This window comes from Prionailurus viverrinus, chromosome B3 (genome assembly GCF_022837055.1).
Source record: "Prionailurus viverrinus isolate Anna chromosome B3, UM_Priviv_1.0, whole genome shotgun sequence".
Classification (NCBI taxonomy): Eukaryota; Metazoa; Chordata; class Mammalia; order Carnivora; family Felidae; genus Prionailurus; species Prionailurus viverrinus.
Window position 1 is genome coordinate 41,312,122 of NC_062566.1, and position 13,413 is coordinate 41,325,534.

General features: G+C 40.0%; 1 protein-coding gene across 10 annotated transcripts in view; it reads right to left on the minus strand.

Annotated features, from left to right (window-relative positions):
• MINDY2 (MINDY lysine 48 deubiquitinase 2) overlaps window positions 1-10,320 on the minus strand; it is a 100,402-nt gene extending 90,082 nt beyond the window's left edge. For 9 of the 10 annotated variants that reach the window (XR_007152885.1, XR_007152884.1, XR_007152882.1 and 6 more), the window contains exon 1: window positions 9,284-10,318. Coding sequence is in view for 2 of the 10 variants with exons in the window: in XM_047862108.1 (XP_047718064.1) it covers window positions 9,284-10,141 (858 nt within the window). In the remaining 8 variants the exon portion in view is untranslated. Of the gene's footprint in view, window positions 1-9,283 lie in introns of all 10 variants that reach the window. The other variant, XR_007152887.1, reaches the window with a different exon arrangement.
• Between the last annotated feature and the right edge of the window lie 3,093 nt (window positions 10,321-13,413).

Sequence of the window (13,413 nt, forward strand, 5' to 3'; positions counted from 1 at the left end):
AATTGAGATCTGACTCCAAAAACAATTACCCTTTCCATTATACCAACATTTACAGACTTAATAGCAAAACATTTTGTTTAAGCGAAATCTTAAGTAAAACATCATCCAAAATATATCTTAAATGAAAAGTTGACAGAACTTGGTGTACAATGAAAAGTGGACAAAGGGGAAACAATAACTGAGGCTGACTCTAAGACTCAGGGGACTGGAAAAATTAAGATCCCTATAATCAGTAAAAATAAGAAATTTGGTACGGGTAGATAAGTTTATAGAAGGAAATGATATCTGCTTCAGAATTGTGAGGTTTAGTTTAACATTCAAATAGAAAGTTGAGTTGGAAGTCAGGAAACAACCATTTTTAATTTGTACATGAATTATTTGATTTTTGTGCTGCAGTCCATTTTTGCATTACATATGGTAAAACGGACCAACTAAACAATACAATTCCTTCTTAGTTCAAATTTCATTTATTAAAAAAAATACTTTTAAGTAATCTCTACACCAAACATGGGGGGCTCAAACTCACAACCCCAAGATCAAGAGTTGTATGCTCTATGTAATTGAGTCAGCCAGGTGCACCTACTGATTCTGAATATACAGTAAATCATACAGCACTCATGATTTTTTAGATGAAATTGTAAAGAAATTATTTTTAAAAATATTAGAAATACTAATGCGAATCAAAAGGAAGAAATGTAGCTTCTTTCAAAATAAAGACTAAAAAAGTTAAGAATCCTTTCAATATACCTTTAATTCTGGCTCCAGCAAATAAACGTACATATTATAAACTATTATAGAGGGGCACCTGGGTGGCTCAATCGGTTGAGCGTCCGACTTCGGCTCGGGTCATGATCTCATGGTTTGTGATTTTGAGCCCCGCATTGGGCTCTGTGCTGACAGCTCACAGCCTGGAGCCTGTGTCGAATTCTGTGTCTTCCCCTCTCTCTGCCCCTCCCATGCTCATGCTCTGTCTCTCTCTGTTTCTCAACAAATAAACGTTTAAAAAAAAAACTGATTGTTTAAAAATTGAACGTTAAAAAAAAAAGGATATCATATATCATCTTCCTATTCTAATTTCTTATATGTATCATTAATTTATTATTTATCATTTATTATCAATTAAGAATGGTTCATTTATTATTAATTAAGAATAATTATTATACTTAAAAATACTAAAATTCAGGCTTTATAGTAAATCTATTTATCATCAGTATTTCCTCTCAGGAAAAATTTATGAGGCAACCTTCAACTTAGAAAAGTCAATTTCAGGGGTAGCTCAGTCAGTTAAGTGTCCAACTCTTGGTTTTGGCTCAGGTCATGATCTCATGGTTTTTAGGTTCAAGCCCTGAATCAAGCTCTGTGCTTACAGCATGGAGCCTTCTTGGGATTTTCTCCCTCCCTCTTTCTCTGCCCCTCCCCTGCTTGCTCTCTCTCTGAAAAATAAGTAAATTAAAAAAAACAAAAAAAAGAAGAAAAACAATTTGAAACATGTTCGCCATCAATTTCTATCACAATAAGACCCCACCCTCAGAGTAACACCAAGGCCTATTTAAAACTAGTTAAAACCATCAGAAACTGCAGATACATTCATACATATTAGATTTTTAAAAATATGCTATTTTATATGCAATCAAAGAGTTTCAGAGCAATGAAGAATGGTACAGTGGATATCTATTTAAGAAGCTCACAAAGCCTGGGGCACCTGGGTGGTTCAGTCGGTTAAGCATCTGATTTTGGCTCAGGTCCTGATCTCATGGTTGGTGGGTTTGAGCCCTGCATCAGGCTCGGCACTGACAGTGCACAGCCTGCCTGGGATTCTCTGTCCCTCTCTCTCTGCCCCTCCCCTGCACACGCTTGCACACTCTCTCTGTCTCTCTCAAAATAAACAGACTTTAAAAAGCCTAGGTGCTGAAAAATCTACCCAAAGAATAAGCGACAATGAAAGTTTGCATTAGTTGCTTGAAAAATAGATGGGAATAGCTACTGAAGTAGTCCAGATAAGATGAAGGTGGCCTGAACTAGGGTAGTTGTAGTAGAGATAGAAGTTACTAATTAATGAAAATATCAAAGAATGCATTTCATAAACTTTGAAGGGAAAAACAAGCTCATTCACCACAGAAGCTAAGAAAGTCTCTGACGCTGGAAGTGCCAGATAATTCAGAGGACAGGGGGTGAAGCAGAGGGGGCTAAAAATGGAAGGAGTCTGTATAAAGAGCAACTGGTACCAGATCCCCAGGATTTGTTCTAAGGAATCATGAAGGCTATTTCTGCTCCTCTGACTTTATCACTGGTTCTTCCAGACTGATTTGTCCCAGACTTATTGTCCACTATTTAACTTCCAAACCACATATCCCAAGTAACATCTCAAGTTCTGAAGTAGGTGATAATCTTAGCTTGGGCAAGTTATTTAAAATTTATGTACCTCAGTTTTGCATATATGTAAAATAGGAACATTGTCTACCTAAGGATTTCATGATATAATTGAAAAAATTAAGAGGAAATGCATATAATTCATGTAAAATATTTAGCAGTGTATCTGGACATAAAAATAACCAAGTACTGGGGTGCCTGGGTGGCCCAGTTGAGCACCCAACTCTTGATTCCAGCTCAGGTCATGATCTCACAGTAGTGAGATTGAGCTCCAGGTCTGGCTCTGCTCTGTCAGCATGGAGCCTCCTTTGGATTTTCTCTCTCCCCTCCTCTCTGCCCCTCCCCCTCTCTCACATGCATGCACAAGTGAAAGCATGTGCACTCTCTCTCTCTCTAAATAAACATTAAAAAAAATAATGGAGTACTACTATTTTTCAAAGCCATATGATTGGTGGTACCATCTATGCTCAAATGTTCTTCACCTGGCACTCAATATAGATAAGGTGAATGGGGAACGGGAAGGACTTATCCTTATCCACTGAAGGACTACTGGGAGCAAGGAGAGAGGAGAAAATGAACCCATCATTAATAGGGCAACCAGCCAATGGAGTAGTCATACTATCATCAGTCCTCATCCATTTTATCTCACAAATGAAGAAATACAATACCAATCCTAATTCTTAAAAGACATTGGAAATCAAAGTCTCATAAATGTTACTTGCATCTACTGTGTAAACAAAACTCCACCGTGTGAAGTTATCAATCTCTTCTTACAGGATCTATATATAAAAAAAAAAAGGGTGGGCAGAGTCTAAAATGGAATCTTTTTTTCCACTTTTATAAGTAATAAATACACTTGGAAAGACTCAAAAGAGCTTTGTGCCTACTTTGGGAAAAGGAAAATGTGAGAAAATTTATATGATTGCAACGTTCTTATAAGTCAGGAAGTTTGAAAAAAAAAAAAAAAGTAAAAACCAGTCTGAAGCAAGGTGTATGAAAACAGTACAAGAAAAGTTTTCAAGCAAGGAGGGAGAGGTAGAGTCATACTCATTGCTGACAAGAGGCTCACCCTCATGATGCCTCATGTGCAAGTGGTAATAAGAGAGAGGACATCCATTTGAACATCTTTGAATTTTCCGGTAATGGCCTTTTGTTCATTTTGCTGTTGGGTTGCTCATCTCTTTCTAATTTATAAGGGCTCTTTGTAAATGAAGAAATTAACCATTAGACACATAATCTGGCAAACTGTTCCCTCAGTTTGTGGTGTGTGTTTTGGTTTAGTTTCAGGTAGCGTTTTTGGGGGGAAGAAGGGGGCTGCGGTGAGAAAGGGACTTTCTGTCTTTTTTTTTTTAAACCTTCAGCTTTTTCAGTTTTTATAGAATCAAATGTATCAACCTTATTTTACAGATTCTAGGTGTAATGTCTGGAGAAACCAGTTTTAATATAAAAAAAAAATCTTGTTTCAGAATCCTGGCATTCCTCTCTTGACTTGGAGTAGGAGATGGTCTCAGTTCCTACCAAGCAAAGAGAGGGGGAAAAAAGAATTTCCTACCTAAAAGGGCTGGGGAGGAAATGAGATGTACTTCCAGCATCTTAATTTAGAACAGTGTATTCATTCTTCTACTAAAATGCTACATAATCATTAGATATTACAAAACTATCATAATGCACAGAATAAGTTTATATGTTTTTTTCAGTGTTTGGTTCTCAGAACCTATAACATTCTTTCTATAAGAAAACAAATGTATGACAAAGCAAGGACTCCCTCTATTAAATACTTTCATAAACATGATGATATTAATGGAGAAACTTTAAAAAATGTTCATAGCATAAAATTTAAGTTACACAAAGTAGAAAAATAATAGCATAATGAATTTCCCAAGTACCCATCACTTGGCTTCAACATTTATAACATAACTATCATGTTATCAGTATCATCAGAAACTAAATTTTATATCTTTGACTTGTTAATTTTTACAAACACATCCATTTTTTTTTAGTTTTAAGTAATTTCTATACCCTAAGTGGGGTTCAAGCTCACAATTCTGAAATCAAGAGTCACATGCTCTACCAACTGAGCTAGCCAGGCACCCTGAAACACATCTAAATAAGTGGGTCATAGCCTTCAAATACACCTATAAATAGCACTGTGGTTTTTTTTAATGTTTATTTATTTATTTTGAGAGAGCGCATGCATGTGCACACACACGTGGGAGAGGAGCAGAAAAAGGGGGGAGAGAGAGAATCCTAAGCAGGCTCCCTGCTGTCAGCTCAAACCATGAGATCATGACCTGAGCAGAGAGACCTGAGGTGATCAAGAGTCAGATGCTTAACTGCTTAACTGACTGAGCCACCCAGGTGCCCCTAGCATTGTTTTTGATAGATAAGATGAAAGATTAAAGAAAAACCGTAAAAAAAAAAACCCACTAAGTTTAGTCTAAAGAAGCAAAATGAATACATATTCCAAAGCATAAATTTACCTGGTGTCAGTTAAAGAGAAATAGAAATTTGAGCCTGAATTAAATTTAATGAATAGGTTTCCTTTTTTGATTTGTTGGATTATCACAGCTCAACTATTTCAGAGATTATGAATGATCACCTACTCTTCATCAGTCCTAAGGCAACCTATCTATAACTAAAACTCCAATATTTCCAACACAGTACTGTTTGATAATTTTAACTATCATTTCTCATCCAGAACTATGGCACTTACTTTCTTTGAATCACTCAAATCCTCCCAACATGTTTAGTTTATTGATTTTTCTCATTACTCCACCTTCCTTCAAAGACATAATCACCTGTTTCATTTTCAACTCTAATTCCATTGACTCTCCACAAATCAGCCCTTGGAAAGCTCAGTCCCTGATATAACCCTAACCAGCCATTCTTTCTGTTCCTATTTCCAGGTATTAGAAAACTACTGGGGAAACAAACAGAAACAAAGCAAAACGTATATACTACAAGTTTTTAAAGCATAACCCCAACTTATCCATTGCTACTTACTACTTTCTATTTATGCCTCAAATTCCAAGACATAATCTCTATGAGATTAGAATTTCTTTAAAATACAATGTGCCTTTCTCATACAATCCTCCCCTCCAAACTTTAAAACCTCTCCTTGCTAATTACTGACAGGTTCAATAGTGATTGCTGATAAGGTCAATTGTTATTGTGCCAAAATGGGAGAATGAGGCCTCAATTGCCATCTGCCTCTCTATCTTAACACATCCTTGTCTCTGTATCTTCCTTGTCCCATTCCTTCCATTACTTCAGAAAATGAGATTGTTGCTCCTTTCCTCTGAAGAGAACTTTACCACCTATTCTGAGGAGTCCATATTATTCTGACTTTTCAGCATCTTTGTCCTCACACCCATCCTTTTTCAGTAAAATCTTTTGTACTCCAATAGCTCCTTGATGCTATTGCACTTGACAATTGATAACTGACCGCTTTATCACAGTTTCTCTCCAAGACTACTATCATGACACTGTCCTATTTCCAGTTCTCAGTCATATGTCACATTATGCCTATACTGGTTTCTTTTACACGCTCTCACTCTTAATGCTTATTGCCTTTCACCCACCAAGTTTAATCGTTGTTCTCTGTTTTCGCTATTGTCTACTGGAGAATGGGATGGAAGAGGGAGTGGAGAATTACAGGGAGGAATTAAGCTGGCAATTTGTAGTTTCCCACATATTCTCAATGATAAAAAAAAAATTGAGAACTATGGCTCACCACTCTCAATGAAGTATTCATTTATTCTCATACTTATGGTAAGTAAACTACCATACTTAGGTCTATGCAATAACTCCCCCAGTTTTTCTCTATAATTTGACCTCTTCCCTGACACTCGACGCTTCTAGAGGCGTGATGAATATTTATATTTTCATGTCCCACTATCAGACATTTCCAACCTGACACAACTAAACTTTGACATCTCCCAGCTGAAAACACTTTATCTTTTGAATGACGCAATCTCTATTACCCAGATTAGAAAAGGTGGGGTCATCTTCATTTCCTTTGTCCAGTTAGCGATCATTTAGGCTCCAACATTGTCTTCATCAAAGAGAAGGGGCAGAGAATTCCCCATCCAAAAGGGCCATCCTCATCAATTCTTCATGTTACACTACACTTCTTGCTACACTACAATCTTACCCCTAGTCTAATCTCAAACAAACAAGACCACTTCCATCATATTATTCTCAGTCGAGTTCCCTATGATTAGCTAAATATAAAGTGTAAGCACCACTTGTGTTTACAGTGAAATCTGACAGCTACTTTTTGTACCCTATTCACTATTTTTCTCTACCTCAGCCTTTCTCAAACCTTCTGGTGTCTAGACTATTACAGTCCTAAAAATTATTGAGGACCCCAAAGAGCTTTGGTCTATGTAGGTTGTATCTACCCACACTTACCATACTAGAAATGAAAATTGAGAAAAAATTTAAAAAGAATAAATAAGCACATATTCCATTAACTCTCAGAGCAATGATATTATCACATATCATATAGCCTGGAAAACTCCACTGACACTTGTGAAAGAATGAGAATGAAAAGGCAAATAATAGCTTAGTATTATTATGAAAATAGTTCTGACCTCTAGCACCCCTGGCTCTCTTTGAGAAAACTGCTTTATCAGACCCTGCTTCTCTTAATCTGTCTCCCTATCAATCACTGATTACTGATGAGTAACGTTTGTGTGTAGCCATAGCCTGGAGGCAGACAGGAGGCTTAAAAACCAGATTTATAAAATAGCCTCCAAATTAATAAGCACGCCTGCTCATTAACAGTCTAACACAACTATCAATTTTATTTCCTGCTAATGCTATTTCCTTCCCTCTGACTCTGCACTTCCAACCAACGTTTGAATCATGAAAAAGAACAAATCTTTTTCTGCTTCACCAGCTTTGAATACACTATTCCCTCTGGCTGGAAGTCCTTCTATCAACTCATCCTTCAGATCCAGTTCATAGATTACCTCTTTTATAAAGCTTTCCCTGACACAACGCATCCCCAGTTACCCTTTTCTAATTCCAAAGCACATTTAGAACTTATCACATCGCACTGTAATTATTTATATGTGTCTCCCCACTAAATGGGAGCTACATGAGGGCAGACTTGCATCTTGCTTGTTTTTGTACTTCTAGTACCTCACACGTAGTAGGAACTCAAATGTTTGATCATTTCATTGAAGCCATGTCTGAAAGAGTCAATTCAAAGCTCATCTATCTCCAAATATTTCAGATCATAGCACTTGCTCCTTCCTCTGAACTTTGGTAGTACTATCTGGTAACTAAGAGAAAAGAAAATCTAAAGAACTGTTGTTATCCCTTCCTACAAAAAGACCAGGGTCTTTGGCCTGTATATTAAGTCTGACTCTGACATTTAAGGGCTTTCATCAAGTGGTTCTTCACCTTTCAGTTTTACTTTTTATTATTCACCAGTACGAACTTACCATTTCTGTCGGCTAATAAACACACATGCACGCACACACGCGCACGCACACACACAATCCATTCTATTTTCATCCCTTTTGTTTATATCCTTCCCGCTCCCACAATTCCATTTCCTTATTATTTCAAATTTACTTTTCCTTAAAAGCTTGGTATAAGACCCATCAATTCCACGAAGCTCTCTGGGGCTATGACAGACTAAAGAAAAATTTCCCCTTTTGGAATATCTAACACATTTCAATCTGTTGTTTACAACTGAAAAACTTATATTTATATAAACAAATGTATACATATATAGATGTATTTATAATGTATTGCCTTGCATTGTCCTTTAATAAGTCAATGATGCAACCCCAAATAGCTCCCCAGCTAAAGCAGACACAGTCTTCATCAAACATTTGAGTGCCATTATGTACCAGATACTGCTAAGGTTTTTAATCTTATTTCTTTTGCATCAGCCCTTGCTAGTAACAGGAAGATGAAGGCACGTAATATATGCTATTTCCTTTACTTAATTTTTTTCCTAACCGGTCAGAATAATCCAGGTTATTTTTTTCTAGGAAACAGTTTATCAATGGATATACTTATCAATTAGAAAATAAGAGGTGTGCTATAAGATCCTGCATCTCAGCACCCTCAAACTGCAAACTTGAGTAAGACACTTCAGTTATACACAACACACTGAGTGCCCTCAATATACTTTAACTTTTGAAGGGCCCTTACCTTTCTTGTTCCTTTACCTTGAATATATCTTTTCTTATTTGAGTCATTACAATTTTAATTCCCTTAACCTTGACAAGTTCTGATGCAAGTAGTATGCAATAATGTAATAACAGTCATAATGCCAAGCTGTTTAAGCAGAAACAAATAAATAAGGCAAATAAAAATCATGCATAAAATGAAAACAATCTTTGAAAACCAAGAAGTTATGGTAACTGGGCTCAGACCAATGCTTTCCCTTAAATGGAATTTGTCTAACGGGCCACATCTTCCCTATCACCATTTCCTTAACTATCTACACCCAAATGGAGCAAGTATTAGTTGGAAAATCGGCTAAACATAACCATCAAAACTTGTTCCCTGCTATCATGGATTGATGGTAAGTAACTTCTAGAGATCATTTTCCCCAGTTCTTCACTCTTGCATATGTGACAGTCAGTAAGAAGGAAACACAGAAAAATACAGTTAAAAAAATAATCCTAGGGTTTAGGGTGCTCTAAGTCCTTGTTTTTAAGAACATCAACTGAATGTTGAACTCGTATTTAAACACTAGAGAGACCTGAGGTTGCCGGCAATTCTTTTACAAAATACATATAAGAATATTCTTTGGACAAGAGTCCCAGAATGAATTTCATGGGAGAACGAGGAAAGAAAAGAGGAAACCGTCAGCTGACATGCAGCAGCTCCTTCACCCCGTTTTCCCCCTCCCCAAAAGCTGTAGGAAATAGCTGCAGAAATGTACCTTCCAGGCCAGAAGCAAAACATTGAGGATGGCCAGCAAAGGGCAGGGTCCATTCTCATTCTGAGTGATGATGGGTGTGTTCTCTTCCTTCCACTGGATCCACTTGATGTGATAGACAGATTGTCCCGGGAAGCGTTCCTTGGAGGCCGCCAGTACCTGAGCTTCCTCCCCCTCCTCCTCCTCCTCCTCTTCTCGGCAAAGAGGCACAGCCCGGGGCAACACCGCCGCGCCCTCGCCCTCCTCCTCCTCCCCGGGGACCCGGTTCTCTGCTCCCTCCTCACTATTAAACTCAGAGCTACTGGGGAAAGAATGCAGGTTAGAGAACGACTCCAGGGAGTCCAGGCTTGGCGATTCCCCAGGAGGGCTCGGGTCGCTGCAACTGCTACTGAGGCCGCCGGCGCTGCTAGGCTCCTCGGAGCCGGCGGCCGCCAACTCTGCCCGGCAGGTGCCGGCGGAATCCGCGCGGCAGCCGGCGTCTCCGGCCGGACCCGATCCATGGTCCGCTCCGGCCTCCGCGGTCTCCGGCGAGGCGGTCACCTTGTGTTGCCCTCTCAGAGGCGCCTTCTGGGCAGCAATGTTCTCCAAATCGCTCTCCTTCAAGTCCAAGCCCGGAAAGGAGCTGCAGGGTCTGGGAACCTGAGGAGAGCCGGCGGGAGAAACGGAGTCCAAGAGGCTCCTCCCGGCGGCCGCCGCCCCCTGCCCATTCCCGCCTCTGCTCTCCGCCGCCCATACTCCAGGACCATCTCCGGCGGCGAGCCTGGTCTCCGGTGGCCCTTCCTGCGGAGAACCTGTCCCTGGCGTTGGCCCGATGGCCACCCCGTGTTCTAGTGGCTGCAGGCTCTCGGGGCCGCTCTCCATGCCCAGCCGCCAGCCCCTCGCTCTAAGGAGACCGCGGCGGGTTCTCTTCAGCCAGCGCCTCGGACGCCATGACAGCGGCACTGGCAGCTACAGCGCCCTTGCGCGGCCTCGGCCAGGCACGTCACGGGAAGGGCACCGGGAGCGCGCGCGCGCGCCGCCGCGCTATCCGCCTGCCTGGGGAGTGACTGAGCGCCGCCGAGGGAGGGCGACCCCTACCCGGACCCGCCCCTCCTACGCGCCCGCCTGCTGGAGCTAGCTCCCGGAAGGCGTGGCGTGGCGGGCGTGGCTAGGAGGGTGTGGCCAGAAGGAAAACATCCTCTCACTATGTAGCCGGAAGTTGAACTCTAGGGCAGCCCAACCGCGCGCGGCTTCTTTAAAGGAGAGGCGGGCAGAGACTGTTTCGGTTGTGACCCTTAAGAGCTGGGGTGTGTGTGGCCCAGCCTAGGGCTCAGGATGTTGAGTTGCCTGTGGTTGTGTTATTTGGAAAAGAGCTCGTCCCCGAAGAGCTGAGGAGATTTGTTTCCTCCGCTTGTAAGATGGAAAATTGAAGGAATTTCTTACGAGATGCGGATTTTTAAAGGCTGTGCATTTACTCGAGGTGTTTGGATTACTACACCGCATAAATCCCAGTCTCCCAGGGTTTTGGCTGAGAAACACCGGGCTCCTCACCAGCTACTGGTGAAAACGTTCGCCCTACTTGAGGCGTCAGTGCGGTTGTGGATACTGGCCTGCACAGAAAAAAAAAAAAAGTGGGTAATTTTGGGCCAATAATAATAAATTAGCTTCTGCCTGAATTAGCCAAGTCTTTGCGGTTTTGTCAACTTGGCCTCACTTTGATGGAGTGGGAAGTGCCTGTTCCTGAAAGAGTTTTCTAATTGCAATTGATTCGTCTTAAGGCCGTGCAATTTTCAGAGAGGACAGAGTAGGCTGCAAATTTTGTTGGTGACAAAATGGGATTTGGGTCCTATTCTGACCTGTTCCCCACAAGGACGCCCCTCTCTCCCCTCCTCCCGTTTTTGTTTGTTTGTTTTTTGTTTTCTGGTTTTTTTTGTTTTTTGTCTTTCAACATTTTTTAAGCTCCGGGGATACAAAAGATGACAGGGCAGGTCATCTTTCGTGGTTAGCCATAGAAATAACTGACATCTAATGGAACGGTATCTTTCTGTATCTCTTTTCATTCGAGAAGGTAGACAGAATTACAAATTGGTATTTCATTCACTCATTTAACACCCCTCAAGTCCAAGTACATTCTGGAAACTGTGGCACTGGCGAATAAGAGAAAGGGCTCATATCTTCTTTGGGTTTACTATCTAGTAGTTTCTTGTTTTGTTTTTTCTTATTGCTACGTTTTTATTTATTTTCACATTTTTTTTTAAATTTGTTAATTTATATTTTGAGAGACTGAGCAAGCAGAGGAAGGGCGGGGGGGAGGGGTAGAGAGAGAATCCCAAGCAGATTCCACGCTGCCAACACAGAGCCCAATGCGAGGTTCCAACTCGTAAACGGTGAGATCATGACCTGAGCCAAAAACCAAGAGTCAGATGCTTAAGGGACTGAGCCACCCAGGGTAAGACACATACTGCTGAAGGCACCTGGGTGGCTCAGTCTGTAGAACATGATCTCAGGGTCATAATTCGAGCCACACTTTGGATGTAGAGTTTACAAGGTATATGCTGCTGGATCAAGCTTTTTACAGTATTTAAGGCCATTAAGTGTAAACGAGAATTATAAGAGATTTCAGGAAATTCAGAATTTAGTATGCTGCCTTGATTATAAATAGATGTCTAAAGGTGTATTATATGGCTGCCTGGCTGGCTCAGTCCGTACAGCATGCAACTCTTAATCTCAGGGTCGTGAGTTCAAGCCCCACATTGGGTGTGGAGCCACTTAAAAAAATAATACGCTAAAATAAATAAATAAATGAAGGTGTAGTGTATGAGTAAATTGAATGACTGGATCATTTACAGGCCAGAAACCACAGAGCCAAAAAGTATGGAACACATGTCTCACATAATAGTCTTTCACCAGTTTTTTTTTAAGACTCTGCTTAGATAGGCCTGAACTTGCTCTGGTAGTTTTCATTGGTATATGTTTCAAATGCTCACATGCATAATTTAATAATTTATTTATAATAGAAACAGAACCAATTTTTCTTTTCTATATGTTGTCAGCAACTACATAATGAACAGTGGTAAAAAATGTATGCTTGTATGTAATTATTTAAGTTTTTGAAGATGTGCATAGTTATTTTTCTAAGGGAGGTGGGGAGTGGCATCTAGGGAGAAATGTCAGAAGACAATAAGCTGAAAAATGTCTCACTCATTTTTGCTTATATGTATCTTTGGTTTAAGTTCTTGTTTTTCCCAGAATTAACAATTACCTCATCATTTTGTTTATTTGCTTAACTCTTCACCTACTAGTAGCTCAGCCACAGACTTACCTGTACAGTCACACATATCAGGTTTCCTCCCAGATCCATTTTAATCTTGGGTATATCCCTCCTGAAACACTTCTCTTACTCTGATCTAAACTTACTGTTCTGTAGGACTGCTGCACGTGTCATCCTGGGATTTCTCTTCACTATTGTCTTACGAGTTCCCTCCTCCTCATTTCCATGTTGATTCCTTCCTTGAATCTCCTTCTTCCTCTTTCTTGGACCTGGTGGAACATATTCTTTTTTAGCTTCCTGAGAATGAGTGCATAGGAAGCACATTTTGAGGGACTGTCTATGTCTGAAAAAGAGATAGAACTCTACTCTACCTTTACCTTTATAGTTTGGCTAGACATAAAATTAAAGGAAATACTTCTTCCTTTTGAAGTCATTGATTATTGTCTTTCAGCTTCCAAATGATTATAGAGTAGTCTGATGTTCCAGAACCTTTGTGTATTACCTATTTCTTCTCTCTTAAGTGTATTTGATTGTCTCTTTCTTCTTGGTGTTCTGACATTTCAGTATTTGATGTTGTTTTGTTTTGTTTTGTTTTTGTTTTTAGGTAGGCTTAATGCCCAATGCAGGTCCTGAACTCAGGACCCTGAGATCAAGACCCTGAGTTGGAGAACTGTGCTGAGATCAAGAGTCAGATGCTTAATCTACTAAGCCACCCAGGTGCCCCAATATTTGATATAGTTTTGAATGGGTCTTGCTTTATTTATTGGGATGCATACTTGATGATCACACAGTGAATGTAGAAACTTATATTCTTCAGTTCTGGAAATTTTTCATTTCTTTTATAATTCTTATTTATTCTTTAATTTTATCTATTTGTTCTATT